At 39.3% G+C, this 27,228-nt stretch overlaps 1 protein-coding gene across 1 annotated transcript in view; it reads left to right on the top strand.

Moving 5' to 3' along the window:
* Positions 1-27,228, top strand: part of DNAH9 (dynein axonemal heavy chain 9) — a 311,767-nt gene that overhangs the window by 44,618 nt on the left and 239,921 nt on the right. The window contains exons 15-19 of the mRNA XM_033089991.1: positions 3,498-3,633; positions 7,094-7,290; positions 7,388-7,812; positions 22,532-22,754; positions 23,461-23,627. Of these exons, the coding sequence (XP_032945882.1) occupies positions 3,498-3,633; positions 7,094-7,290; positions 7,388-7,812; positions 22,532-22,754; positions 23,461-23,627 (1,148 nt within the window). The remainder of the gene's footprint in view (positions 1-3,497; positions 3,634-7,093; positions 7,291-7,387; positions 7,813-22,531; positions 22,755-23,460; positions 23,628-27,228) is intronic.

The following is a 27,228-nucleotide window of genomic DNA, read 5'->3' as shown; positions in this document are numbered from 1 at the left end:
GAAAACGCTCTGTAAGATTTCAGTCAGTGGGAATTCAGTGAGGTTTGTTCCATGGCCTAGAATATCGTCTGTTTTATGCAGTGTTTCTTGTGCACTTGAGAATATGTTTATTCTTCCATTGTCCATATCTTCTATATACTTTCTGCTTTTTGTCTGTTTGTTCTACCAGGTACTGAAGGTAGAGTATTAAATCTCCACCTATGATTTTAGATTTGTCTATCTAATCATTCAGTTCTATGAGGTTTTTCAAGTGTTTGAACCTCTGTTGTTAGTAGGTACAAATATATTTATAGTTATTATAACTTCCTGATAAACTGACCATTTTATCATTATTCTCTTTTTATTTAGAAATTCCGTTTTTATTTCTAATAATACTCCCTGGCCTTGAATTCTGGTTTTTTTTTTGTGTTTTTTTTTTTTCCTTTTCCTTGTATTTCTATAGTCTTTCCTTCTAGACTCATTATTTCCACTTTTTTTCATTGTCCATCTTTTTCCACCCTTTTACATTCAACCTATGTGTTTCTTTGGAGTCAAATTTCTTCTCTTATATACAGTATGTAGTAGAAAATTACTTTTCTAAGTCTAACAACTCTGCCTATTAATTGGAATGTTTAAACTATTTAATATAATACATTTAATGTAATTAAATTTAATAAAAAGTAATTTTAATATAAATTTTATATAAATTAAATTTAATGTAATTATTCGTATGGATGGATTTAATTACCATTTTGCTGTTTGTTTTCTATTTGCTTGATTTCTCTTTGGTTTCTCTGCCCCTCCTTTCCCACCTTCTTGTTATTAATTGTATATTTTTTAGTATTCTATTTTAATTCCTCAATTGGCATTTCAGATTGACCTTGTTGCCTTACACTTGCAGTGGTTGTTCTAGGTTTCCGTGTCTCTTGAACGAATCACAATTGGCTTAGAGTTTTCCCGTGAAATATAGGAAACTAGCAACAGTGTGGCTCAATCCAGCGCCCGCTCATCTTTCACACTGTTGCTGTGTGAGTGTGACATAAACTCCACAAGAGTATTATATATATGTATATATTTTTGCTTTAAAAACTCAAGGAAAAAATATTTACACTATTTTATATTTACCCATACACTTACTATTTTGAGACTTGTTTTTCCGTTTTGTAGAAATGAGTTACCATCTTGCAGTTCAGGTCTGCTAATGGCACAGTCTCTGTTTTTGTTTATCTGAAAATATCCTTATTTCAAGTGTACAAATTAACATAATAATTAGACATTTAAACACCTAAATAGAGTTATAACCCCCCAACTCTATTACCCATCTGACAACCATACATAGCTGTTATATACTGTTGACTATATTCCCTTTGCTGTAGTTTACATCTTGTGATCATATATATATATATACATATATATATGTATATATATATATACATATATATATTTATATAATAGTTAACATTCAATATTATATTAGTTTCAGGTGTATGCCATAGGGGTTAGGCATTTATATAATTTATGAAGTGATCCCCCGATTAGTACCCATCTGGCACCATACATAGTTTTTACAACATTATTACTTATATTTCCCATACTGTATTTCGTATCCTGTGACTATTTTGTGACTACCAATTTGTACTTCCTAATCCCTTCACCTTTCTCACCCTTTCACTTTTGTTTTTGGTGGGTAGTTTCTTTGGATATAGAATTGTGTAGACAGTTTTATTTTTCTTTCAGAAGCCATTTTATTGCCTTCTGTTCTCCAATGTTTCTGATCAGAAACCAGCCATAATTTGTATCTTTGTTTCTCTATATGCAATGTATTGTTTCTCACAGCCTGCTTTTAATAGAATCTTTTTTTCGTTTTTGTATTTTTTCCCCATTTGACTATGATGTACCTAAACAGGTTTTTTTATATTCATTCTGCTTGGAGTTTTTGAGCTTCTTGAATCTGTTTTTCATCAAATTTGGGGAGTTTTCAATCAAATCATGACATTATTGTCTGCTAATTTGGACATCTATTTTATTTTCTGAGTCTTTTTTTTTTTTTAATGCAACAGAAGTTTATTTTACTTTCACATAAAATAAGTCTAACTGTGATTGTGGTCCATTTTCCTATGTCACAGTTTGGAAAAGTGCTTCTAGGTAGAAAGCCAGGTGGTTGTGAAGCTCACCTTGAATATTCCCCTTCTCTCGAGGATCACATCCCTATGTTATCTAATTGCCCCAAAATATTAGGTTGGTGCAAAAGTAATTGCAGTTTTTGCAATTATTTTTAACCTTTTAAACTGCATTTACTTTTGCACCAACCTGATAATTGTTTCTTGTACTGCATCCGGTTATATAGCTGTTTGTAGCAGAAGGGCAAACCTGATCTCATTCCCCTTTCTTGGCTAGAATCAGATATTTCTTTCTGGTTCACAGAAAATTCCAACACGTTTGCTTCTTAGACCATTGTAGATTTGAGGTAGAAAAGTTAAAAGTACACATAGTTATATTGCTAGCATGACATTAGGAGACAAAACAACTATACAAAGCAGTCATAAAAACTAAGTTTTAAAAATATAGATTACGCTGACATACACATCTTAATAACAGCTGAGAGCAACACTATAGTGTCACTGTTATGATTTGTGTGATGATGGACTTTAAGTATTAAGAAAATCTGAAATCTACTTGGAAAGGAAGTGCATTTTAGAAATTTTAGAGTTTTGTCACTCAAAGGCAGGATCATGAGATTTCTTTCTTTTTTTTTTTAATTCAGGGGGCTGTTACAATGTGGAAATGTTTGTAAAGTGGTCAGTGTGAATCAACTAGAAAATTTACTTCTGCAAAGTAGTTACCACTCTCTTTGAAGATATAAGATAAATGGAAAGTTGCTGTAAGAAAGCTTAATAATGAAAATGATGAAGAGTAAATGGGATATCTGTATTTGCCATACCACCAGGTTGGGTTGGGGAGGAGAGATAGAGAGAGAGAGACAGAGAGAGAGGAGAGAACATGTGCATTTATTTATGTGTTTTCTAAATCACTCAATATGATGAGGATTTTTAGTTAAATGCCAACAGCAAAACACTCCAGCTCATTTCTAAGGATTATCCAGGAAATGCTTTATTCGTTTGAACCCCTAATTTCTTATAAGCTTTGAATCATACTGCCTTCTACCCTTAGGATTCCTTCCTGTACCTACCCTAACTTCTGCTCTGATTCAGCTTCCTTCACAGCACATCAGTCAGCATTTATGAAGCACACACTGCATCCATCAGCATTCCTGCTAAGAATGTGGCCTGACCCAGTCTTCCTTTCCCAGAGACCCTGCATCCCTTCATGAATTAACTTTATGTTCCTTTTGATCAATGGTTAAACTCATTAGACAGAATGAATTTGATACACATGAATAGCAAGTTCTTCATTAGAATGCTTTTTTCTCCGTGTGTTTACATTCCTACTAATGATGATTAGACCAGTCATTCCGTATTATTAAACATGGTTTACATCTCTTCTACTTTATTTTTTAGGATAACCTGCGTCTTTTTTCAGCAGACCCAACCTCCAGTATCTGGAAGACTTACATTAACTACATTGATGATATGTTGCTAGATGGATTCTTTCTTGCCATTGAGTGCTCCCTCAAGTACCTTCTGGAAAATACCGGTATTTACTAGCTTATGGATACAGGTTATTACTGGAACAATAACAGTAATAACATCTCTTGAGTTACGGTTGAGTGCTCTGTGATTTTTCCCAAAAAGATTGTGGATGTTTTGTGAATTATACCCAGTAAAATAGCAAAGGTATTGAGTTTCTAAATTGTTCAAAGAGAAGAGACCTCTCTCTTTTCACAACTCAAATGATCAACCAGGCTCGAAGATAGTGACACTCATAGCAAAGGCAAAAAGCATAAAAGGTAATTTCAGTGGAAATCAAGCTTCAATAAAGAGGAGTGACTAAGTCACAATTGTGGGAAGTACAGTCAGCAATGGCAGCTTCATCTGACCTTGATCATGGCAACGGGAGGAAGATATTCTGTGCCTTCAGGCTAAATGCACTCGACCTCTGCAGCTTTTGGAGAAAACAATGAGGTTGTAGTTGTCGGGTTAAGTGGAAGAAGCCGAAGTCTTTGTGTGAAAAAGAGACAGGCAGCTGGGGATAAGGTAGCTCTCGGAAGGAAAAGGAATGTTAAGAAGGTAACGGGCATTCTTTGAAGCTGTTAAAAGACAGCTAAGGGCTTTGAATTTATAGCAGGTGCACAGAGTCAAAGATACTATAGGAAGGGCTAACCTTGGCTAGTGAGTGATGGGACGGAAAGGGTGTAAGAGTTCAGGAGTAAAGTTGAATAAAACCTTTTTGCACTCTGGTAGATTCTTAGTTGCTTAGCAAGGGTCATAGTGAAGAACTGGTTAAAATGGAAAGGCAGAGGTGAATATTTTGAAGCCAGGAGATGAAGGTGAGATGAGACTTTAAGATGTCAAATCCAACCCTAGGAAAGAAATCAAATGCAGAGTTAAAATAGGCATGCCAGGATCAGTGTTCACATATCCCGTCCGTACAGAAGGGCACATGCAGACACGTAAGCTGGGAATAGAGAGGAGTGAGGCCCAGGGCTGGGGATAGTTCAGACAGGCAACCCCCGAGGTCTGTGTAGGTGCAGGAACTGAGGTCAGAGGCAAGGTATTTGTAGGATGCAGGGGTGCTCCAATCCATGAAATGCAGCAGCAGGAAACGGGCTTCTGCATAGTCAGCAAGGTGGGGGCAAGTAACCAGTGAGGCATTGAACGTAGGCACAGACTAGAGAACTGGTTCCCAGGGACCCGCGCCGACAGTGCTCACAGTAGTGACCTGACCAAACCTCCTCTGATGTTGGAGGTTTGGGGTTCCTGGTCCCTCATCCCTCCTCTAGAATGTGTAGGAAGATGCCTGAGCCACACTTGGATACAGAAAGTACGAGGAAGATGATCCCTAAATGTAGTGACGCCCCTTTGGCCAATGGCTATCCAGCTCTCCTGATCTGGCTGTCTGGGTGTCAGATGTCCTCCTCTCTTGAGAAGGAGAGAGTGGGAATAAGAGGCTGGAGAGAGGAGACGGTAGTGTTTTTCCAAGATTGCTAAAATACCTTTCCTCCATGGAAATGGGAAGGAAGGGAAACACATTTTCTTCACAATATAAAATAGGCAGGAGCTATATATTTCGCAGTTGCCCGAGCCAAGGAGCCATAGATACAATTTTAAAGGCACTGGTGAAGGTGAAGAAGCCATTAAGAAGAAGAAAATCACTGAGATCCTTTGCAGTAGCCCAGCTGGACAACTTTATTTCCCTGGTCTACCTTACGATTTCCACCTTCACTTGTTTGGTCAAGCCAAGGCCATTCCCGTGGCTTGGTGTGGCCTCCCAGTCACGTCTCAGAATCTAAACCCTGCCTAGGTTAAATTCTACTCACTCTCTCCAGAAACGTTCTTCCCCTTCTTAATTCCTAGAGTGATTTACTTGTACCAATGTTGTGGAACCATCAAGACCATCTGGTTTATATGGTAATTATGTCAGCATTGCATCTAACATAATGATTAGGTTCTCATGACAGCATATGGGGCAAAAATCTCATACAGTCAAAATATTCTTGAAACTCTTTTAAATCCTTTAAACTATATACAGGCTGATCTACTAAATTATATGTAATGCATGTAGGATGCAGGCTATGTCATTAGTACACATGTAAAGCATCGTCTTAACAGTTTTTTAAAAACTGTTCTACGATAATATCATAATTACTGTGATGTTGGTAAACTTGCATTCCCTGAAGTTAAACATGCATTTGATGGGACACTCCTGAGTCCAATAATGCAAATTTATCATTCTGGCAGTTTTGAGGATAAGACACTGATCTTACATATCTTTGTAGATCCCCCAGTTTTTCAGTTAGGGAGAATGGCTAAGCTGTGGGAAGCAAAACTCCATCAATAATGTAGCGTAAAAGACAACGAAGTCTTTCCCTCAAGTACCAGTCCAAAGTGAGTGCTCCAGGGAAATGGGCAAGTTCCTCCTATCTTGTGTTTCCATCACTGTCTAGGGCGGGGTCTTAATTTCTGTGCTTGAGCTCGGTCACTGACACATCCAGGCTCTCGCCTGTGGGAGGAGTAGAAAAGGCTCACCTGCTGTCTCAAAGGCCCCAGCCCAGAAGAGGCGCCCATCACTTCTTCCCACATTCCCCTGGAGAGAGAATGACGTTGCTACACCTAACCGCAAGCTGGGAAATGCCACATGCACAGTTATAACTCTGTTTCTAGGGAAGAGGGGATAATGGATTTCAGCGAGCAGTCTCTGCCATCCACAGTATCCAGCACATGACAGTCCCCTAAATATTTCTACAGTCAGAAAAGGCATATGAAGATAAGTGGTTATTGATAAAAGTTAAAGCATTTATCATGTACTTGAAACATCTTACTCCATGTTATATTTTGATTTAAATTGAGCAAGTCAAGTTAGTCTAGCAAGTAATCAGGGATTTGCTAATGATTTACACTGTTTTTTGAATTTTTTTGGTTTTTTTATCACTGCAGGACTACAGAATTAAAATAAGTTCTGCTTTTATAGAAAAAAAGCAGAAGGGGCAGGATTGTAACTTCTCTTTGTTTTTTGATACCTATACAATCATGGACAAGCATACCCCACTGCTCTGGTGGCTTCGAATGGAATTGCCTGGGTTGTGCCTGGGAAGAAAGCAGCTGCTTCCAAGAAATTGGCTTTGTAAAATCAACCTCTTCTCAAGCAGAGTCTGTACCGCCTCCCAGGAGGCATTTGGTAATATGGAAGGGGGCTGGCTTGAGTTGATCAGTCACGGGATGTGCTCTCTGAAGACAAGGAGAGCAAATGTTCTCCAGCGCCCAGGACAGCCCTGCACAAGAATCGGCCTGTTCCAAATGTCAGTGGTTCCCCTGCGGATAAACACTGTAGGACTGTCACCCTCACCTTTCCTGGGTGTTAGCAAATTTTACATTTCCATTCTCTGTACCCAAGCAGCTCAATCTAAAGAAAAGAAACGCTCTGAGCTTTTTAAAAACTGTATTTCTCTTTGCCTATTTTACCCATTTTCTTTCTTTTTTGTTCTCCTGTTTTTCAGAATGTAAGGCAGGACTCACCCCGATATTTGAAACACAGCTGAGTTTAGAAATCCCAGAATTAGTTTTCTATCCATCTCTCGAGTCCGGAGTGAAGGGAGGTTTCTACGACATTGTTGAAGGTCTTGTTGCCAGCATTTTTAGAATATCATCTTTGATACCACGGCTGTCCCCCCAAAACAGCTCTCCCCACTATCAGGTACTGGATCTGTAACCATCCCACCTTCCAGCCAAATCTGGGACTTCTTGCCAAGTGCTGGTGTAACCCGCTTGCTGCTGTTGCCTTGCTCCCCCAGGTTGACATGGAGAGCATGGCTGACTTGGCGAGGATGCGGGTCACGCTCATGGAGAGAGTCCAGAGCGTGAGCGCCCTCTGCTGCAGCTATGGAAACACCTTCAGGCAATATTCCTACCTCTATGTGGAAGACCGGAAGGAGATTCTGGGTCAGTTTCTGTTGTATGGGCGTGTTCTCACCCCTGAGGAGATCGAAGCCCATGTGGAAGAGGACATCCCAGAGAACCCTCCCCTTCTCCATCAGTTTAAAGCACAAATTGATTCCTATGAAAAGCTCTATGAAGATGTGTACAGGCTGGAGCCCATCAAGGTGTTTGACAGCTGGATGAAGATGGATGTGCGACCCTTTAAAGCATCTCTGCTGAATATAATTAAGAAGTGGAGCCTCATGTTCAAACAGCATCTTGTTGACTATGTCACTAACAGGTAATGTGATTGTTCCAGCTTCCTTCCAGCATCTCAGGCTGTCGGGAACATCGTGTTTTTAACTGTCTTCATGTTTTCCCCCATGAGTTCATTGGTTAATTAAAACTTAAAACAGCTGGTTGGAGGTTCTAGGCTTTTGGACTCCATTGGTATCTTTAGTCCTGCCCTTTCCTTTGTTTACCAGACATGGCCTCTTTTCGTTTCATATTCCATTGAGTGCCCATTGTGTGAAAGGCACTCAGTAAGTGGTAAATAATATTCAGTACAATAATAGCAGATCCAGTCTCCCTTCACAACCCTGACTGTGAAATCTCTTTAAGCCTGAGAGGCAGACGAAGTCTAATGCTCCTCTTAGATTTTATTTCTACTACTTACTCCTTGTCCCAGATTATCCAGCTGTGCAATGTGGGAGTCACTAAATCCCCACACTCCTGATGCCTGCCTGTGCCACTCTAGCCTTGCGACAGATTGGATCTGAAATTTCTTTCTGTTCCACCATGAGCCAAGACGACTCAGCCTAGCACCAGGCTCTCTAAGCAAAGAGCATCACCCCCTAAATAAATAATCAAGTTGGTTGGCAGTGTCCTGGTCACTTCACCTCAGCCTTGTCCCCACAGATCCACCACAGTCAGAATCTCGACTCCCACCCCTCCCTACAGAATCCCGTGGGGTGGCATAGTCCACCATTCAGCCGTCAGCCTTTTGTGTGTCAGCTGATGCTACCTGGCCCCTCCCCTGAGTTTGGTGTTGGTCTTGCTTGATGCAGCTTCCCTGCTCAGTGATCTAGCAAGGAAACAGCCAAGTCAAGGATGTGTCTTAGCTACAGATAAATCCAGAGACTTTGCAGGGTGATGGTCCCCCACTAGAAAACTGCAGGAAAGCAGTGTGAGATGTTTCAAATAGGGCATCGCAGGTGTTCTTGAAGTAGAAGAAACCAGTTTTCCACATTCACAGAGGCAAGAAGGGGAAGCAGTGGTGGGAGTTGGGGAGGTGACAGTGACGCCCTGCATAGAATACTGTCCGAGGGACAGCTGCTCTGTGGTCCCTCTCCATTAGAAGGTCTAGTGATCCAAGGGTATGGGGGCATTTTTCAAAATTTAGATTAGATTTCATCATCATTTAGATTTGGCAAGGCCAACAGATCAGGTCATGACTGCCACTGAAAAGGTAGTTTGTTAGACTCATAGATCCCAAGAGGAGGGGACACTCCATACCTTGCAGGGCCACACAGGAAGGTACCAGAGTCAGTCAGGAGGCAGAGGGTGCAGGAGGAAACATGGGCAAGAGTCCTTCTTGTGGCTTCCATGGAAAAGGATGGGTGAGATGGGGCAAGCAGGTTCAGGATTGTCTAGTTTGAATAATTTCAACAGGCTCTGGGGAGTAGAGGCTGTCCTTGGTTGTCTGGTATCTGGCCCTGGGGTGATTAGGGCAGGTGGACAGTGACATGGAGTGAGAGCCAGTTAGAGGAGGTGGTTGGGGATATAGACTCTGGACTAGTTGATTTGCATATAAAAGGCATGCTCAAAGATGAGTCATTTATCTCTAGGAGTGGGCTGACCCTGGGAGGGGCAATTCTTCCTGGGTCAGCAAGGCCCCAGATGGTAGAGCCTCAGAAACCCATGGTTGATCCAGGGAGTAGTGACAGCAGCTGCCATATACTTCTACCAGGTAAGGCGTCATAGGAGCTAACAGTTGGCTTAACAGGACAAACACATGGCAGAGCAGTTAGGAGAACTTGGTCCTTGTCCTTGAACCCGTTTCCTAATCTCTGAACGAAGACAGTATGACTGGATTTCTCTAAGGTACCTTCCATTTTTATTAGTTGGTGATTCCATAAACTTACTACTTTGCTGTATTTTAGGAGAATGTGTTATTGTGTTCTCAAGGATTAGATAAAATAGACCTAATACGAACAATAAAAACCACTTATTCTTGAGTGTCTACTGTATGCCATGTAATTCTGGCATTTCCACTTTCCCTTAGTAGGTGTCAGGATTCATCCCACCTGGCCTTATATCTTATATATCAATACGTATTTACTCTGAGAAGTCCAACCCTTTTGTTTTCATTTGACGACCTATCCATCTTTTCCATCTGGCTGTTCCTGAGTTATTCAGGATGGACTGCTGTGATATTGTGATTTATAATAAGAAATGCATACTTGGTCTTGGTCCCATTTCTGGCAAAGCTCCCAAAACCCTTTGAATTTCCTGAGTGATGAGAGTGATAAAGGTGCCTTTTATTATATTAATGAGGTGACCTTTGGATCCCACCTAAGGATGAGGGCTGGTTGCCAGAAGAACCAATCATGTGATTAGAGGTTGGAGCTGTCAGTCCCTCCCCCCCACCTCTAGGAAGGGAAGAGGGGCTGGAGGTTGAATCAATTGCCGATGGCCAATGATTAAATCAATCATGCTTATGTAACCGAACCTCCATAAAAATCAAAAAGGACAGGATTTGGAAAGCTTCCGAGTTGGTGAACATGTGGAGATTCGGGGAGAGTGGTGGGCTTGAAAAGTGTATGGAAGCTCCACGTTCTTTCCCTGTACCTTGGCCTGTCTATCTCTTCCATCTGGCTGTTCCTGAGTTATATATCCTTTTATAATAAAACAGTCATCTAGTGAGGTCTCTGAGCTGCTCTAACAAATTAATGGAACCCGAGCAGGAGGTCATTCCAATCTCCAGTCAGTCAGAGGCACAAGTGACAACCTGGATTTGGGATTGGTGTGTGAAGGGTATGGGGCAGTCTCATAGGACTGAGCTCTTAACCTGTGACATCTGATGCTCTCTCCAGGTAGATAGTGTCAGAATTGAATTGAAGTGTAGGACACCCAGCTGGTGTCAGAGAATTGTTCGGTGGTATGGAGAACCTGCCATCCCTGCGCCCCTTCCACACACACACACACACACACACACACACACACACACTTCAGTTGGTATTAGAATCCTAGTAGCTGCCATAACAAAATAACACATACTGGAATTCCAAAATCAAGGTGCCAGCTGATACGATTCCTGGTGAGAGCTACCTTTCTGGCTTACAGATGACACCTTCTCATTGTGTCCTCACATGGCCTTTCCTCGTTGCCTGTGGGAGAGAGAGAGAGAGAGAGAGAGAGAGAGAGAGAGAGAGAGAGAGAATGAGAGAGAGATCTTCCTCTTTTTATAAAGTCACTAATCCCTTCTGAGGGCCCCAGCCTCTTGACCTCATCTAACTGGAATCACCTCCCAAAGGCCCCGTCTTCAAATAGCATCACATTGGTGGTTAGGGCTTCAACATAGGAATTTGTGGGGGACACAAACATGCAGTCCCTAACATCATCTAAACTCACCTCTTGCCCCCATTTAGCTTTTTATGCCATCATCTGACTCAATCCCCACCCTTGCCCTTGCAAAGCCTTCCCCTAGACCTCAGGGTCTTTTATCAGCAAGTGCCCACTGTTTTCTTCATCTTCTCTTACCCTCTTTTTGCTCTAACAGAAACCCATCCCTCTCCTTAGGATGCTGGTTCCCTTGTAGCCCTCCCAAATAGGGGATGATTTTTGTCCTGTGTCCCTCTTACCACTGGGCCTGGAGGGAGATAAGATATTCTTGCTCTTCAGTGCTTCTTCCAGACCTTTCTAAACACCCTCTCAAAATCCTCAACTCCACGGGAGCAGATTCTATCAGACACTACCAGGTGCCGCATGTCCTTATTCAGTCACCTACCAATAAGCTCTTCGTCATTCTTCCCCATCACTGCAGATCTTATCATCTGGCTTAGTCTCCCTTTCCCACCTTTCTGCTGATTGTCATCCTCAGTGACCCAACGTCCAAATAGAGTCTCCATTATACTTTCCTCTTGTTTCATTGACCTCTCTCTCCAACACCCTTTCCCTCCACCATACCTCTGCTACCTAATTCCATATTATACTCTTGGGGAGGCAGAGGGAAAGATGTGAAAGTATTTGTTCTTCCTTCAGAATCTCAGTTTTAAGCATTGCATTCTCAGACCACCACCTGTTACCTTTCCAGTTTACTTTCTTGGCAGCGCTGCCATGCAGAATTCTGCAGACCCATCAGGATTTCCAGTCCAGTGGCCCCTCTGCTCTCTCAGTGTTTATCATCCTAGCTCACATTCCCACTCCCACCTTGTAAAACCCTGACTCTCTCTAAACTCAGCACTCCACACCTGCACCTGAGCAACTCATCCCTGAGGAAGGAAACAAACCATTCTTCTGTCCAATCGCATATAAAATTTATAAACATAAATTTTGAGTAGGTCCTGCACATTTTCATAGATGCTTCCCAAATCTCCTAGACTCCTTTTTCTTCCCTCTCCTTAAACCTCAAATATCCTCTCTGCCCTTATAACCTTGCCTCTCATTTCACTGAAAAATTGGAAGCAATCACAAGAGAACTAACTTGCCTTTTTACCATAAAATCTGCCAATCTACTTGTACTTGAAGCCATACATTTGGCTACTAGCACAACTGTTTCACTGGATAAACTGGTCCTGCTTTTCCAAGTCCTACCTCTTTCCTCTTATCTATAATGTCGGACAATTAAGTTTGTGAACTCATCCTAGAAAACGTGCTACATACCTCCTTGCTGAATATCACTACAGTCACCTTCGAAGTACTCCCCTGGGGATGCTATGCACCGACACCAGTGCCTATTCCACCCTTCAAAGCAATTTTGGAACTCTTTTTCTGGGATGGCCATCAGAACTCTCGTCATATTACCCTTGATGTCCTGAATGTCATCAAAATGTCTTCTTTTTAATAGTTCCTTTATCTTCAGGTAAAGAAAGAAGTCATTGCGAGGCCAGATCAGGTGAGTAGGGAGGATGTTCCAGTACAGTTATTTGTTTACTAGCTAAACACTTCCTCATAGTGCTGTGTGAGCTGGTGCATTGTCGTGATGCAAGAGCCATGAATTGTTGGTGAAAAGTTCAGGTCGTCCAACTTTTTCATGCAGCCTTTTCAGCACTTCCAAATAGTAAACTTGGTTAACTGTTTGCCCAGTTGGTACAAATTCATAATGAATAATCCCTCTGATACCAAAAAAGGTTAGCAACATTGTTGCAAGAAGTTCGCGAGCTTGATTGTCAGATTTCATACTCTGGGATTTACCTCCTTAAATATTCCCTATCAATTCTCAACCTCATGCAAATGTGTTCTCATATCTCCCATCATAAAAAAAAGAACATGGCTCCACAAGTTCTTCTAGCTATGACACCGTTTTTGTGTGGCCTTCACGATTCAAAACTATGTGTCTGAAGTTGATTCTTTTAGTTCTTCATCCATTCTCTATAAAAAGTTTTATTATAAAATCTAGTGTGCACACCATTTAGAGAAACATACTACTTGTATTTCCATTATCCAGCTAAGAAACAGAACATTGGCTCTATCTTTTAAAATTCCCGTATGCACTCCTCTCTGATCAAGTCCCTCTGTCTCTCTGCCAGATGTTACCCCTCCCCTAAATGTGACATAATCCTCTTCATGCTTTTCTTCATGGCTTAATGTATATACACACATGCATGTATACATATACATATATATGCCCACATACATATGTAGATTTGCATTTTGAAACCATGAAAATGAAACTATTGCATATTATATATTTTTCTGTGTCCTATTTGTTTCACTCAATTATGTTTGAGATCCATCCATGTAAGGAGCGCAGCCGTATTTCCTTCACTTGCATTGCTGTGGAGTATTGCATCCTGTGATTGTACCGTACCTTACCTATCTGTTCTGTGGTTGGTGGACATGTGGTTGTTTCAGGTGATTTTGCTGATACCAGCATTGTTGCTCTGAGTCCTCTCATACATGTATCGTGGGGTACATGGGCCACCACATGTCTACGGTATATACATAAGAATGGAATTGCTGGGTCAAAGAGAATGCATACAATTTCAGTTCTCTCCAAGGTAGAGCAGCCAGGTGTGAAAATTCCTGTAGCCCCACCTCCTCAGTGACCTCCTGGTGTTGACAGACTGTTTAATACTGGCTGTTCTGGTGGGAGCTTGGTGGTATCATTGTGGTAAATACTATGTTTTTGGTGAGTCATTACATTTCTTCTGTTATGTTCATAGTTCTTGCCCATTTTTATTGGACTTTATTTTTTTCCTATTTGATGTTCAGAAGTTACTTATATATTCTATATTTAATCCTTTGCTGGTTGTATATATTGCAAATATACTCTCCCATTCTGTGGCTTGTCTTTCCATTGCATTTATGATATATGTTGATGAGCAGTTCTTCATTTTAATGTAGCCAAAAGTGTCCATCTTTCCTTTTATGTTGCTCTCTTTTGTCTTTTTTAAAGAAATCCTTTATTGCCCTGCGATCCTAATGACACTTTCCTATATCATCTCCTAAAAGTTTTATAGTTTTATCTCTCACAATAAGTAGCCCCTTGTCCGTTGGTTCATTAATACGGCACAGTCCTCATTACCACAGCTCTGTAATAAATTGTGATACCTGGCAGGGCAAGTCCACTTGGTTCACTTTTAATAAGAACGTCTCAACAGTTTTTGGCCCTTCCTATTTTACGTAAAGTTTAAAATCAGTTTGCAAATAAAAAATCTGTAGGGATTTTGATTGTTTTTGCAGTGACAATCAATTTGAGAATTGTCATTTTTTTTTTTTTTTTAAATGTGTGGCCGTGTCCACTTTTTTTTTTTTTTTTAATATTTTATTGAGGAAGGGGAACAGGACTTTATTGGGGAACAGTGTGTACTTCCAGGACTTTTTTCCAAGTCAAGTTGTTGTCCTTTCAATCTTAGTTGTGGAGGTGCAGCTCAGCGCCAGGTCCAGTTGCCATTGTTAGTTGCAGGGGGCGCAGCCCACCATGCCTTGTGGGAGTCGAGGAATCAAACCGGCAACCTTGTGGTCGAGAGCCCACTGGCCCATGTGGGAATTGAACCGGCAGCCTTCGGAGTTAGGAGCGTGGAGCTCCAACCACCTGAGCCACCGGGCCGGCCCCGAGAATTGTCATTTTTATAGTATTGAGTATTCCTGTCCCAGAACATGTTTTCTCACCTTTTATGTGTGTATTTTTAAATGTCTTTCAGTGAAATTTTATAATCGTTATGTTTAAAATATTTTCATGTCTTTGTTAAGATTTATTCCTAGGTATTTTATTTTTTGGTTCCTAGTATAAATGATATTTTAAAATCATATTTCCTGTGGAAATGGAATTGATTTTTATGTATCGATTTTGTGTCAAGCAACTTTGCTAAATTAACTTATTAATTTTAATCATTTATCTGTGTATTCATTTGGGTTTGCTATATACAGTCACCATCTAAAATTTTATGATAATTCATATCTTCCTTCTCTTTTAAAGAAATTTTTTAACCATTTTATTAAATTTATTGCAGTGACATTGGTTAGTCAAATTATTTAGGTTTCAAGTGTACAATTCTATAATACATAATCTGTATGTGGTATTGTGTGCTCACCACCCAGAGTCAGTGCTCCTTCCATCACCATATATTTGACTCTCTTCACCCTGCTCTACCACAGCCCTCCCCACGTCTCCTTACCCTCTGGTAACCACTAAACTGTTGTGTGTGTCTATGAGTTTTTGTTTGTCGCTTTCAGTTTTATATGCCACATATGAGTGAAGGCATATGGTTCTTGACTTTTTCTGTCTGCCTTATTTCTCTTAGCATGATAATTTCCAGATCCATCCATGGTATCGCAAATGGCAGTATTCCATCTTTTCTTATGGCCGAGAAGTATTCCATTGTGTATGTGTACCACATCTTCGTTATACAATCATCCAACATAGGACACTTTGGTTGTTTCCATGTGTTGGCCGCCATGAATAATACTGCATTGAACATCAGGGGCACATATATCTTTATGGATAAATGTTTTCAGATATTTTGGGTAGATATCCAGAAGAGGGATTGCTGGGTCATATGACTCAGTCTTTTCCTTAAAATGCGTTTTATTGCTATTTCTTACCTTAACATGCTGGCTAGGACTTCTTGTCCAATGCTGCAAAAGTGGTGATGACAAGTAAGTACCCTTGCCTTGTCCCTTATCTTAAAGGGGATGCTTGCAACATTCCACTACTAAGTATATTTGCTGTGAGTTTTTGTTGATTCTCTTTATCTGATTAAAAAGTTCCCTTCTATTACTATATATTTAAGGGAATTTAGCATAAATAATAATATTTTATCAAGTGATCTTCCTAATTCCACTAAGATAATTCTGTTTTTTCCCGTCTCAAAATCTTAAACTGGTGGACACATTGTTTGTTTTCTAATATTAAATCTACCTAGCATTACTGAGGTAAGCCTAACACAAAGTACTATATTTTCCAATATATTCATTGGTTGATTTTGTTTGCAAATATTTTGTTTAGCATTGATGCACCTATTTTGCAATTGAGATTGGCCTTCAATTTTTCCGTCCTTATTCTGTCTTTGTCTGATCTTGCTCTGTAGTTTTGCTAGCTTCATAAAATGACTTAGGAAGTAATTGTTATTTATTCTCTGGAAGAGTTTGTGTAAGGTTGGATTTCTCTGATCCTTGAAAGTTTGATTTAAATCTCCTATTGAGCCATCTGGGCTTGGTATTTTCTTTGTGACAAGATTTTTACCTACTTAATTTTTCTAATGGTTATAGGAATATTAAGGTTTTATATTCCTTAGTAGGTCATATTTGTCTAGGAATGTATATATTTCATATAAATCTTCAAATTATTGTCATAAAATTTATAGTATTCTCTTACCTACTTAATCTATACAGAATCTGTGGTTATGTTCCTCTTCTTGTTTCTACTCAATCTTATTTGTCCTTCTGGTTTCTTTTCTTGATTAATCTTGCCACAGATTTACAAAGAACTATCTTATGACCCCATTCATCTTCTTCATTATAATTTTATTTCTGTTTCAGTTTTATTCTTTTATGTTTATTGTTTTTATTCTTTTATGATTATTGTTTCCTTCTACTTTCTTTGGATTTATTTTCTGTTCTTTGGCTGACTTAAGATGGATGTTTTGTTGATTTATTTTGAGCCCTCTGTCTCTTTTAATGTAACACTTGAAGTTATAAATTCCATTTGCAGTACAATTTTACCTACATGTCACAAGCCTTAATATGCAATATTTTGATTACAATTTAGTTCTAAAATTTTTAATATCCATTATGCTTTGTTTATATATTTTTAATTTTCCAAATATGGGGTTCTTCTAGTTACATTTCTGTTACAAATTTCTAACAATTGTGGTCAGAGACTATGATATATATAATAATTTCTGAAATTTGTTGAAGCTTGCTCTATACACTACAGTATGATCAGTTTTTGTAATTGTTCTGGGCACTTACAGTGGTACCTTGGTTTTCGAATGTAATCCATTCCAGAAGACCGTTTGAGTTCTGAAACGTTCGAAAATAGCCGACAGCTAGGCCTCAGGATCTTGCACTCAGCGGAAGCTGCGTGATATGTTCGAGTTCTGAAGTGTGTTCGAAAACCGAAGCATTTATTCCGGGTCTACAACGTTCGTAAACCGAAATGTTTGTCAACGGAGACGTTTGAAAACCGAGGTACTACTGTATTTGAAAAGAATATGTATTCTTATAACTGCTGGGTGTAATGTTCTGTACATGCTTATTTGATCAAACTTGTTAATTGTTTTATTTAAATCCACTGTATCTTCACTGCCTTGTTTTTTGTTTTTTGTTTTTGTCTGCTTAATTTATCAGTTACAGAGATAGTTGTGTTAAAAAATCTTCCGTTTTGATGGTAGATCTTGAATTTCTCCTTGTACTTCTGTCACTTTTTGTTTCATATATTTTAAGCTTATGTGAGCATACAGAGTTTAACTTTTTATATCTTCCTGGCAAATTAAAGCTTTTAGCCACACATTAAAGATCTTCTTTATCACTAGCTATATTTCTTGTAGTAAAATCTGTTCTGTCTTATATTACTGTAACTAAACCAATTTCCTTTGTATTATATTTGCCTGGTGTCTCTCATTTTATCCTTTGGCTTTCAGTCTCTCTCTGCCTTTATATTAGGAGAAATTTTTATAACAGGCATAAAATTGAATGTTTTATCTACTTTACTGTATGTCTTATACCTGAAGTGTTTTGTTCATTGACATATATTCTGCCATAGTTAGATTCATTCCTACTATTTTATTATGTACTTTCTATTTGATCTTTTCCTTTTTTTTTCTCCTTTCTTGCCTGCTTTTGGGTTGAATGTTTGTTTGCTTTTTTTAATGTTTTCTTTTGCTTTTCCTCTTTCTTATTCCATTTTTTCCTTTCTGCTAATTTGCATGTTGTACTATCTAGGTCTACTGCTCTAATGGGTACTGTAGCTATTTTAATAAACATCCTTAAAAGGGATAAATTTATCAGTATTGTTACTCTCCTCACAATCAATCTACAAATGTTAGAATAGTTTGATCTCAGGTGTTCTTCCATTGAATTACATTCTGTTATTCCCAGTAATTTCAATTGTTCTCTATTATTTGTTTAAACTCCAAAAATTATACTTTATTTTTATATACTCAATATTTATTTAATTTAACTACATATTTACTGATATCTTTGCTCTTTACACTACAGACCTGTTATCTACAGTATATCCATTAGAAGTTCCTTTAATAAGAGTTTATTGGTGGAACCCTTTCATTTTTTTCTTTGCTTGAAAATGTATATATTCTTGAAAAAAAAGGGTTTTGTGGAAGAGAGAATTCTAAGATAACAGGTATTTTCTGTGAGTCTATTGAAAGTGTTATTCCACTGTGTCTTGCCTTCCATTTTTGCTGTTGAATAGTCAGCCATCGGTCTAAAGTTTTTTGTTTGTTTGTTTGTTTTGTTTTTTAGAAATCTGTCTTTACTCTGAAACTGATTTTAAGAATGGTTTTGGTCTTTTTAGTATTCTGCAGTTTCTATTGAAGTGCCTGTGTGAGAGTTTCTTTACATTAATTCCACCTGGAGTTTGTCAGGCTTTACATTTGGTGTCTTTCAGCAATTCAAGAAAATCCTCAGGCAGAATCTCCTCAAAGATTGCTTCTTGCCCATTCTCTCTGTGTTCTGGAGCTCTTATTACAGTTATGTGAGATCTTTTTCTTGCCCTCCATGCTTTTTAAATGATTTTTATATTTTTCAATAACTTCTCCACTTTTATCATACAGAAGCCTAATTCTTTCACCTTTTTCTAAATCTTCTGTTTAATCCATTCAACAAGATTTAATTTTTAATTATACTTTCCATTTTTAGATATTCTACTTGGTAATTTTATAATTTTGCTTGCTCATTTTATACCCTCTTGTTCTTTGCTCAAATTTTATGACTTCTGTTTTATTTATTGATTCATTTTTTAAGGTCTAAAATACATTAATTAGAGGATATTCTGAAGGCAACTTTTGATTTGTCAGCTTAAATATGGTTTGTTTCTTCATGCCACAGATTAAAGGCAACATAAAGCCCTACAGAAAATTATTAGCGTCTTTCTCCTAAAATTGCGCATTGTCATAGCACAGTATGATCATTTTTGCTTTGCTAAAACACATATGAAAAGTTTTTCCTATGTTTCTTTTCACAAAGTAATGCCACCACAGGCCATAATTTTCATGTCATTCACCTCAATAAATTTTGTCACTTCTCAGAATCCATCATTTAATAAAAAGGTCCACGCACTATCACAGATTCTGGGCATATTTGAAAAGCCTCTGAAATTGCCTCCATTCCTGACTTGGAAACAATGGTGAATTTAAACTTGAACATAAAGCTGGGTCGGGGGAGGGGCTGTGACCTACTGAGACTGTAAGAGCTTATCTAGGCTTCTGGAGGGTGATTCCTAAAGAAAGCATTTCTGTCTAAGCTGATATATCATGCTTAAAAATATGAAGCTATTTTTCTTAGTCTTGAATTGATGTCCAAGAAATTGCAGGGAAAGCACTTTCTCTTGCTATGTGAGTCAAGAACAATGAAGTAAGATGCTTAAACAAGAACTCTTTTTGTGTTCTTTAAATATATTAAATATTGCTATTTTATATTCTGCATCTGAGTTCCTACATCTGAAATTGTCACAGGTTTAATTTTGCTGTTTCTGCTGGGCCCTACTCATGGTGACTTCCTTCCTTGTGTATTTTGTGACTTTTGATTGTAAAACTAATGTTCCTTGGATTTTATCTATGGGAATCCTTTGAGGATTGGATTCTGCTTGCATTTCTCTGGAAAGGATTTGTATTTGTTTCTGCCAGTCATCAAGGGACTCCTGCAATCCCAGACCACTTGTACTTCAACTTGCCCTGTGGTCCACCTAGTGCCCAGGTTAAGGCAGGTACGTTTCCATACTGTCCTTTTCTGTGCAGCATATTTATTTCTTGTTCACCCTTACGGTATTGCAACTTCATGTGCAGCTTTCTGTTAGCCTCTTCACCTTGTATGGGTCCTAGGCTGAATCACTTGTTCGCCACATGCCATAAAGCTATCAAAAGAGAAACTCAAGGTCTCCGGGGATCAGTAGAAACTATCACATGAAAGCCAGCTTTGAACCTTACTTACTTCTTGCTCTAACTACATTTTCAGCCTCTGGAGATTCCTTAATTTCATGTTACCTTAGTGATGCATTTTGAAGTGATTTTGAAATATTTGCTTAAGTATTTTAGTTGTTTTAGCAGAAGGGTTATTCATATTACCATGTACATCAGACAGCTAGAAACAGAAGTCCATGAGTCTCCAACTAACTCTGCAGTCACCATTGATTTTCATAAGGCCAATTCCTATGGCAATTATCAGCTTTCATCTTACTTGTACTTCTCAGCAGGCTTTGACACAACTGATCACTCCTTTCCCAAACAGTTTCTTTCTCTGGCTTTCAGGATACCTTACTTTTATTGTTTTCCTTCTGTTTTACTGGCTATGCCTTCTTGGTTTCCTTGGCTGGGCTCATCTCTTCTTCTAGACTTCAAAATACTAGAATTCTTGATACCTCAATCCTGAACTGTCTTCTCTATCTACCTTCTATTCTGGGTGACATCTAAGCCAACAACGTAAATCCATCTGTTTGCTGGTAAGTACCGAATTTATATTTTCACCCCTGTCTGTCAGGAACTCTAGACTTACATTCAACTGCCTGTAAGTGTCTCACTTAGGTGCCTGGTGTCTGTGATGCCCCTCACGCCTAACATGTTTAAACTTATTCCTGTCCCTCCAAGAAAAGCTGGTCTTCCCCAATTCTTTCCTATACCTTTAAATGGCATCACCATTTGCCCCATTGCCAGGAGTCACTGTTGATTTCTCTCGTTCCTTCACACCTCTCCCCCCAAATAACTTCAGTGGGCCCCACTGGCAATACATTCAGAATTATCTTGAATCTGACTACTTTTGACATCCACCATCCAGTTCAAAGACAACATCTTCTGTCTGCACCTGGGTACAAACCATAGTCCATAAATGGCCTCTATTCTTGATTTCCCATGACCAATGCCACCACCACAACCACCACCATCACCGCCTCCCGCTAAAACCTGTTCTCTGCCAGTTACTAATCATTTGGAAAATATGAATCAAGTCATGTCATTCTCCTCCTCAGAAGCCTTGTGCTTAGAATAAAACCTGGATTTACCATGGTCTGTAAGGCCCTACAGTATCTGGCCCCTGTCAATTCTCTGACCTCTTCTCCCTCCTTGCTTTCTCCTTTCCACTTATGCTTCCACCACGCTGACTTTTTCCCTTTTACTCAAACAAACCAAACTTAATCCAGTCTCAGTGCCTTTACTCACGCTTCCCCTTCTACCTGGAAAGCTCTTCTCCCATTTCTTTCTGTGGCTCACCCCCTAACATCATTTACATTTCTGCTCAAATAGTCCCTCAGGAAAAAGGCCTCACTGAGTGCTCCATATGAAATAGTCCCCTTCTTAGTCTCTATCTCTTTATCTCATAGCACTCATCTCTATGTGAAAGTTATACAATTGATTTTATCAATGTTTCCTATTTACTTTTCCCAGTAGAATGTAAACTTCATTAGGGCGGAGCCTTTGTTTATCTTATGTATGAGTCTACTTTCAGAACCTGGAAGCATGCTAGGGGCTCAGAATAGATAGATGCTCAATAAACATTTTCGAATGAAAGAATAAATCACATTTAATTCTTATAATATCCAGTGAAACAGAAATGATCTTTCCAATCTTATAGGTGAGGAAACTGAGGCTCAGTGATGCTAAATGACTTGGCCGTGGTTACACATCTCCGAAGTGTCAAAATCTAACCCAAATGTGTATGATTTTAGAGGTCACAGTATTTTTTTTTCAGTTTTTTTTAACTTTTCACTTTGAAATGATTTCAGACTTACCAAAAAAGTTACTAAAATAGTACAAAGAGGTCTCTTTGGCCTTCATTTAGCTTTCCCAAATAATAACATCTTGTGTGACCGTAGTGCTGCAAACCAGGAAGTCAATATTGATGTAGAACTGGTAATTAATCGACAGACTTTATTCACATCACCAATTGTCCCACTAACGTGTCATGTCTCCTGAGTTCCCTGTAGCATGGAGGTCTCAGCCTTTGTCTTTCATGACTTGGACACTTCCAAAGAGGCCTGTATTCTTATGGCATAGTCACCACAGTGTGCTGGGCCCATGGAAAGTTTTCCATAATAATAGCCATTATTATTGGAGAAATAAGTGAATCTTCCTTTCGAGCAGTGGAAGGAAAATGGCTCCTGATGTTCTCTTTGTTTGTTTTTTGCTTAGCTTGGCTGACCTTGGAGTGTTTATAAAAAATAGTGAGAGCAGCCTGCTCAAGAAAGTCGAAAAAGGAGATTTCAAAGGATTGGTTGAGGTAATGGGACAGCTCATGGCTCTTAAGGAACGGCAGAGCAGCACCGACGAGATGTTTGAGCCCTTAAAGCAAACTATTGAATTGCTGAAGTCCTATGAACAAGAATTGCCAGAAACAGTGTTTAAGCAGTTAGAGGTCAGTGCAAAGTTTATGTTTTCTTAATAAAAGAAATAGAGGGACAGGTTCAGGATTTCAGAGTGAGGTGAGCTGGCTTGAAGTAATGAAAAACAGGGTTTGGCAACGACCCAAGGTCCATGTTTTGGGCCTGTACGTGTAGTGTATGTGTAATGTCTAGCACATGCTTGAAACTCAGTAAATATAAAACAACATAATACTGGAGATACCTGGGAGAATTGATGTGGATGAAGTGTTTTGGATTTTTTTCCAGAATTAGGGAGGAACCAACTTTTGCATTCCGAGGAAAAAGTCAGGTCTGAGAAATGTTAAGGTGCTCTAAGAGGAAATGTGGAACATATTAAGTTGGTGCAAAAGTAATTGTGGTTTAAAAGGTTAATAATTGCAAAAACTGCAATTGCAATTACTTTTGCACCAACCTAATAAAATAACCAAGCACTTTTGAAAATATGGAACAGGGCACAGATTACTAGGTTAGAGGTTAGGTCAAGAAGAATGGTGTTGAATCTGAAGTAGGTAATAATGAGGGGAGCAGGCAACCAGGGAGCTAAGTCAAGGCAGGGGGATTGAGAACAGCCCAGTGATACCAGGACATAGTCACATGGCTTTGTCACAGAGATGGAGACACCTGGGTACTGTCCGACTTCAGGACTGTGGGGGCGGGGAGCACATTGTGTGTCTGACCACACTGAGGTCTCCTTTGCAGGAGCTGCCTGAGAAATGGAACAACATAAAAAAGTTGGCCATCACTGTGAGGCAGCATGTGGCCCCCCTGCAGGCGAACGAAGTGGCTCTTCTCCGCCAGAGGTGTGCAGCCTTTGAGCTTGAACAGCAGCAGTTCTGGGAGAGATTCCACAAAGAAGCTCCCTTCAGGTATGGACCCAAGTTGCCACTGCTGCCTCCTTTCCTTTAAACATGGCAGTCTTTGAGTCACCCATGATCTTTCCATTGAATTCGTGTGTTCTTTTAGCAGATGGTGGCTGGCTAACAGTCTTCTCCCCCATTTAGGTCCATTGGTAAGAACACGGTGCTGATGTGGGCAGAGTCCTACCATGGTCCATGTGAGATGACCAAAGGTTGTACAAATACTTTGCCTTAAAAAAAAAGTCTAGAACCTTCTGTGTCTCCAGGCCTATGAAGGGATTTAATACGATAAAATTACTAGAGGGTTTTTAAAAAAAATAAATTTGACATGTAACATTGGGTAAGTTTAAGGTGTACAGTGTGTTACTTTAATACATTTATATGTTACAATATGATTACTGATGTAGCGATATTTATCACATTACATAATTACAATATATTATTGTCTATAGTCCTTATACTGTGCATTAGTCACTATGGCTTATTTAGTACTCATTATAAGTCTGCACCCTGAATACCATCACTCCTATCCCCACCCCCTGGTAACCACCATTTATTCTTTGTTTTTTATACGTTTAACTTTTTTAGATTCCACATATAAGTGATATCATACACTACTTGTATTTCTCTGACTTATCTCACTTAGTTCAATATGCTAAAGGTCTATCCATGTTGTTGCAAATGGAAGGATATCCCCCTTTCTCATGGCTGAATAATATTCTACTGTGTATATATGTACCACATTTTTTTATCCATTCATCCATTGATGGGCATTTGAGTTGTTTCCACATCTTGACTACGAGTATTGTGAATAATGCTGTGATAAACATGGGAGCGCATATATCTCATTGAAATCCTGTTTTCATACCCAAAAAGTGGAATTGCTGGGTTGTATGGGAGATCCATTTTTAATTTTTTTGAAGAAACTCCGTATTGTTTTCCATAGTGGTTGGACCTAATATTACTAGGTCTTTACTACTGTTAGTATTCTAAGTTTTCACAGACTCCTTTCAGTTTAAAAAAAAAAAAAAAAAAAAGCTGATAGAATTTTAAATAATGTTGGAAGTCATTTTGGTGACCTAAAGGAAGGATTGAGGTGAAGGGTTTCCTTCAGAGTGTGCTTTCTCTACTTTGTAATGCTCATACACCTCCATACTTGTGATTAAGTGTCTTCATGTAAACAAAACAGGCACAGGGTACGCAACCCCATTCACATGTGCCCACATGCACACACATGGGTTCCTTTCTCAGGGGCTTCCTCCCTTAGTGGAGACGTCTGCCTAGGGTCTGCTCCTAGTCCACTGCCCAGCACCAGGGTCTCCAACCAGGAGAACACGCTGGTTCTGAATGGTCCTGTGTCTGCTGAAATGCTGGGTGAAATGGTTACTCTCCTCTCACTCCAGTTCCACGATTTGCTTTCAGTTTCCCTAGCTAAGGTTCTTGCTGGCTCTCCTCTGTAGTTTTATATACGTAGACAAGCTTGGAAGTCTTTAAACTTGAATATGCCCTATGTAAAGAGGGAAGAACTTTCTCATTTTCAAGGGTTACTTACAGAAATATAACATTGAGAGATACAGGTTAACCCAACAAACAAATCCAAAAAATAAAAACAAAACCCTACAACTCTATTGGAAGGAAATACAGCATAATGATTAAGTACGAGGATGCTGGATTCAGGCTGCTTAGTATCTAGTCTCAGTCCACAACTTACTGCGTATGTCAGGGAAGCTACTCAATATCTCTGTGCTTTAGTTTCCTCATCTGTTAAATGGGGTTAATAATAATATTCACCTCATAAGGTTGCTGATAGGATGAAAGAAATACTCTTTGCAAGTGTTTAGCATAGAGTAACCAACCATCTTGATTTTCCTGGGACTCTTGGTTTCAGCACTGAAAGTCACACATCCGGGGAAGCCCCTCTGTTTCAGGCAAACTGGGACTGTTGGTCGCTCAGCTTGGCACACAGTAAGGACCTACCTACTCTTATCATTCATGTATTATACAAACATTTATTAAGCAGCTACTATCTCCCAAACATTATACTTGGGGCTACAGAGAACAGGATGAGTATATTTAGAGTCAGAAGGACGGCTGTGTAAACCATGCTTAAGATATACACACAACATAGGACTCTAAAGCAGTGTGCGGCCATGTTGGCTGAAAATTAGAATCACCTGGGGGAGCACTTAAAGCTTCCAATGTGCAGTCTGTCCTAAGGACCAACTAAATTAAACTCTCTGGGGGTGACTCCTGAGCATCAGTAGTTTGTAACCCTAAGCTCCTCAAGTGGTTCCACTGTGCAGCCAATTTTGAGACTGCTGCTCTAGGTGACGTAACTGGTTTCTTTTGAAGCAATCATGCCAGGGCGAGTGACTCCGTATGAGTCTGTATCCCTTTACAATAATTGCCTTCAGAGCTATGCCCTTGTTCCAAAGAAACATTTAGTGTTCAGAACATTTGTGGAGCTCCTTTTGGGAGTTTCCTTTTAGAGTCTGAGGCCCATTCTTTTGACTTCTCCTTTGGCATGCAGTTGACGTTCTGAAATTCAGCACAGATCATGCAGAGCCAAAGCTGGTGAGGGAGGTGGGTTACCAAGCGGGGTGGTACTGCTTTGTGTTAACAATAATCACACTGACTGCAGTAGCCGTACAAATAATGACACTAGTATTAGGTTGGTGCAAAAGTAACTGCAGTTTTTGCAGTTGTTGTTAACCTTTTAAACCGCAATTACTTTTGCACCAGCCTAATAATATCTTTGCAGCAACTGTCTCTTCAGAAAATTTCAAAAGAGGAATTCCAAAGATGTTTGGTGAAATATCTTCCCAAACAGACTTCTGAGACTGCTTGAAAGGAAACAACTCTTATTTGCTGGTATGTTTTTATGTATCTGTTGGAAATCTGGTGTCCCTCCCTTTTGTAGTTACATCGTGTGTGTGTGTGTGTGTGTGTGTGTGTGTGTGTATCGATCAGCTGGCAGTGTTTTTTTTCATTTGATAGCTGCATTGTTTTTTTCTTTCTTCACACTTGGATCTGCTGGCTATGAGGATATTGCTACTCTTTGCTGGGTTTCCAAATTCACATCTGTTAATTTGACATGCAGATGAATCTTTGCAAAAGAATACTTTGAAAAGAACTGCACACAGTGTGGAAAACCAAACGTTACTGCAATTTTGATGTATTCCTCTTCTTATCAAGCAAACCGTCAGGACTAGAGTAGCATTGTAGATTTATTGCTAAAGGGACTCTTAGAGGGTATCAGCTTATATTTTATTTAGTTTCTTAGTTGGGTGTGTGTGAATGTGTGTTTAAAATTTTTAGGTACTATGTGTGGCAAATGAGTTTAATTCTGGTTCCTTCACTTTGAGATCATTTACGAATTTTAAAGTGCAGACCCTGGTACATTTCTCTGTGAATGCAAGTTTCTGTTCCTGATTAGATTACAGCTTAAGCTCACATTGATTTTGTCTCTGAGGAGGAAAAAGAAAGTGAGTGTCTCATTAGGCCTTTGCAGTCTGACAGGTGCTGGGTGAAGTCAGGTTGCTTAGGTTGAGGTTCTTTCTTCACGTCCAAGGCAAGTTTTACTTCCTCCTTTATTTCTTAACTTTAAACT

The sequence above is a fragment of the Rhinolophus ferrumequinum genome, chromosome 21 (genome assembly GCF_004115265.2).
Source record: "Rhinolophus ferrumequinum isolate MPI-CBG mRhiFer1 chromosome 21, mRhiFer1_v1.p, whole genome shotgun sequence".
In the NCBI taxonomy this organism is placed as follows: Eukaryota; Metazoa; Chordata; class Mammalia; order Chiroptera; family Rhinolophidae; genus Rhinolophus; species Rhinolophus ferrumequinum.
This window is presented reverse-complemented; position numbering and strand designations above follow the sequence as displayed.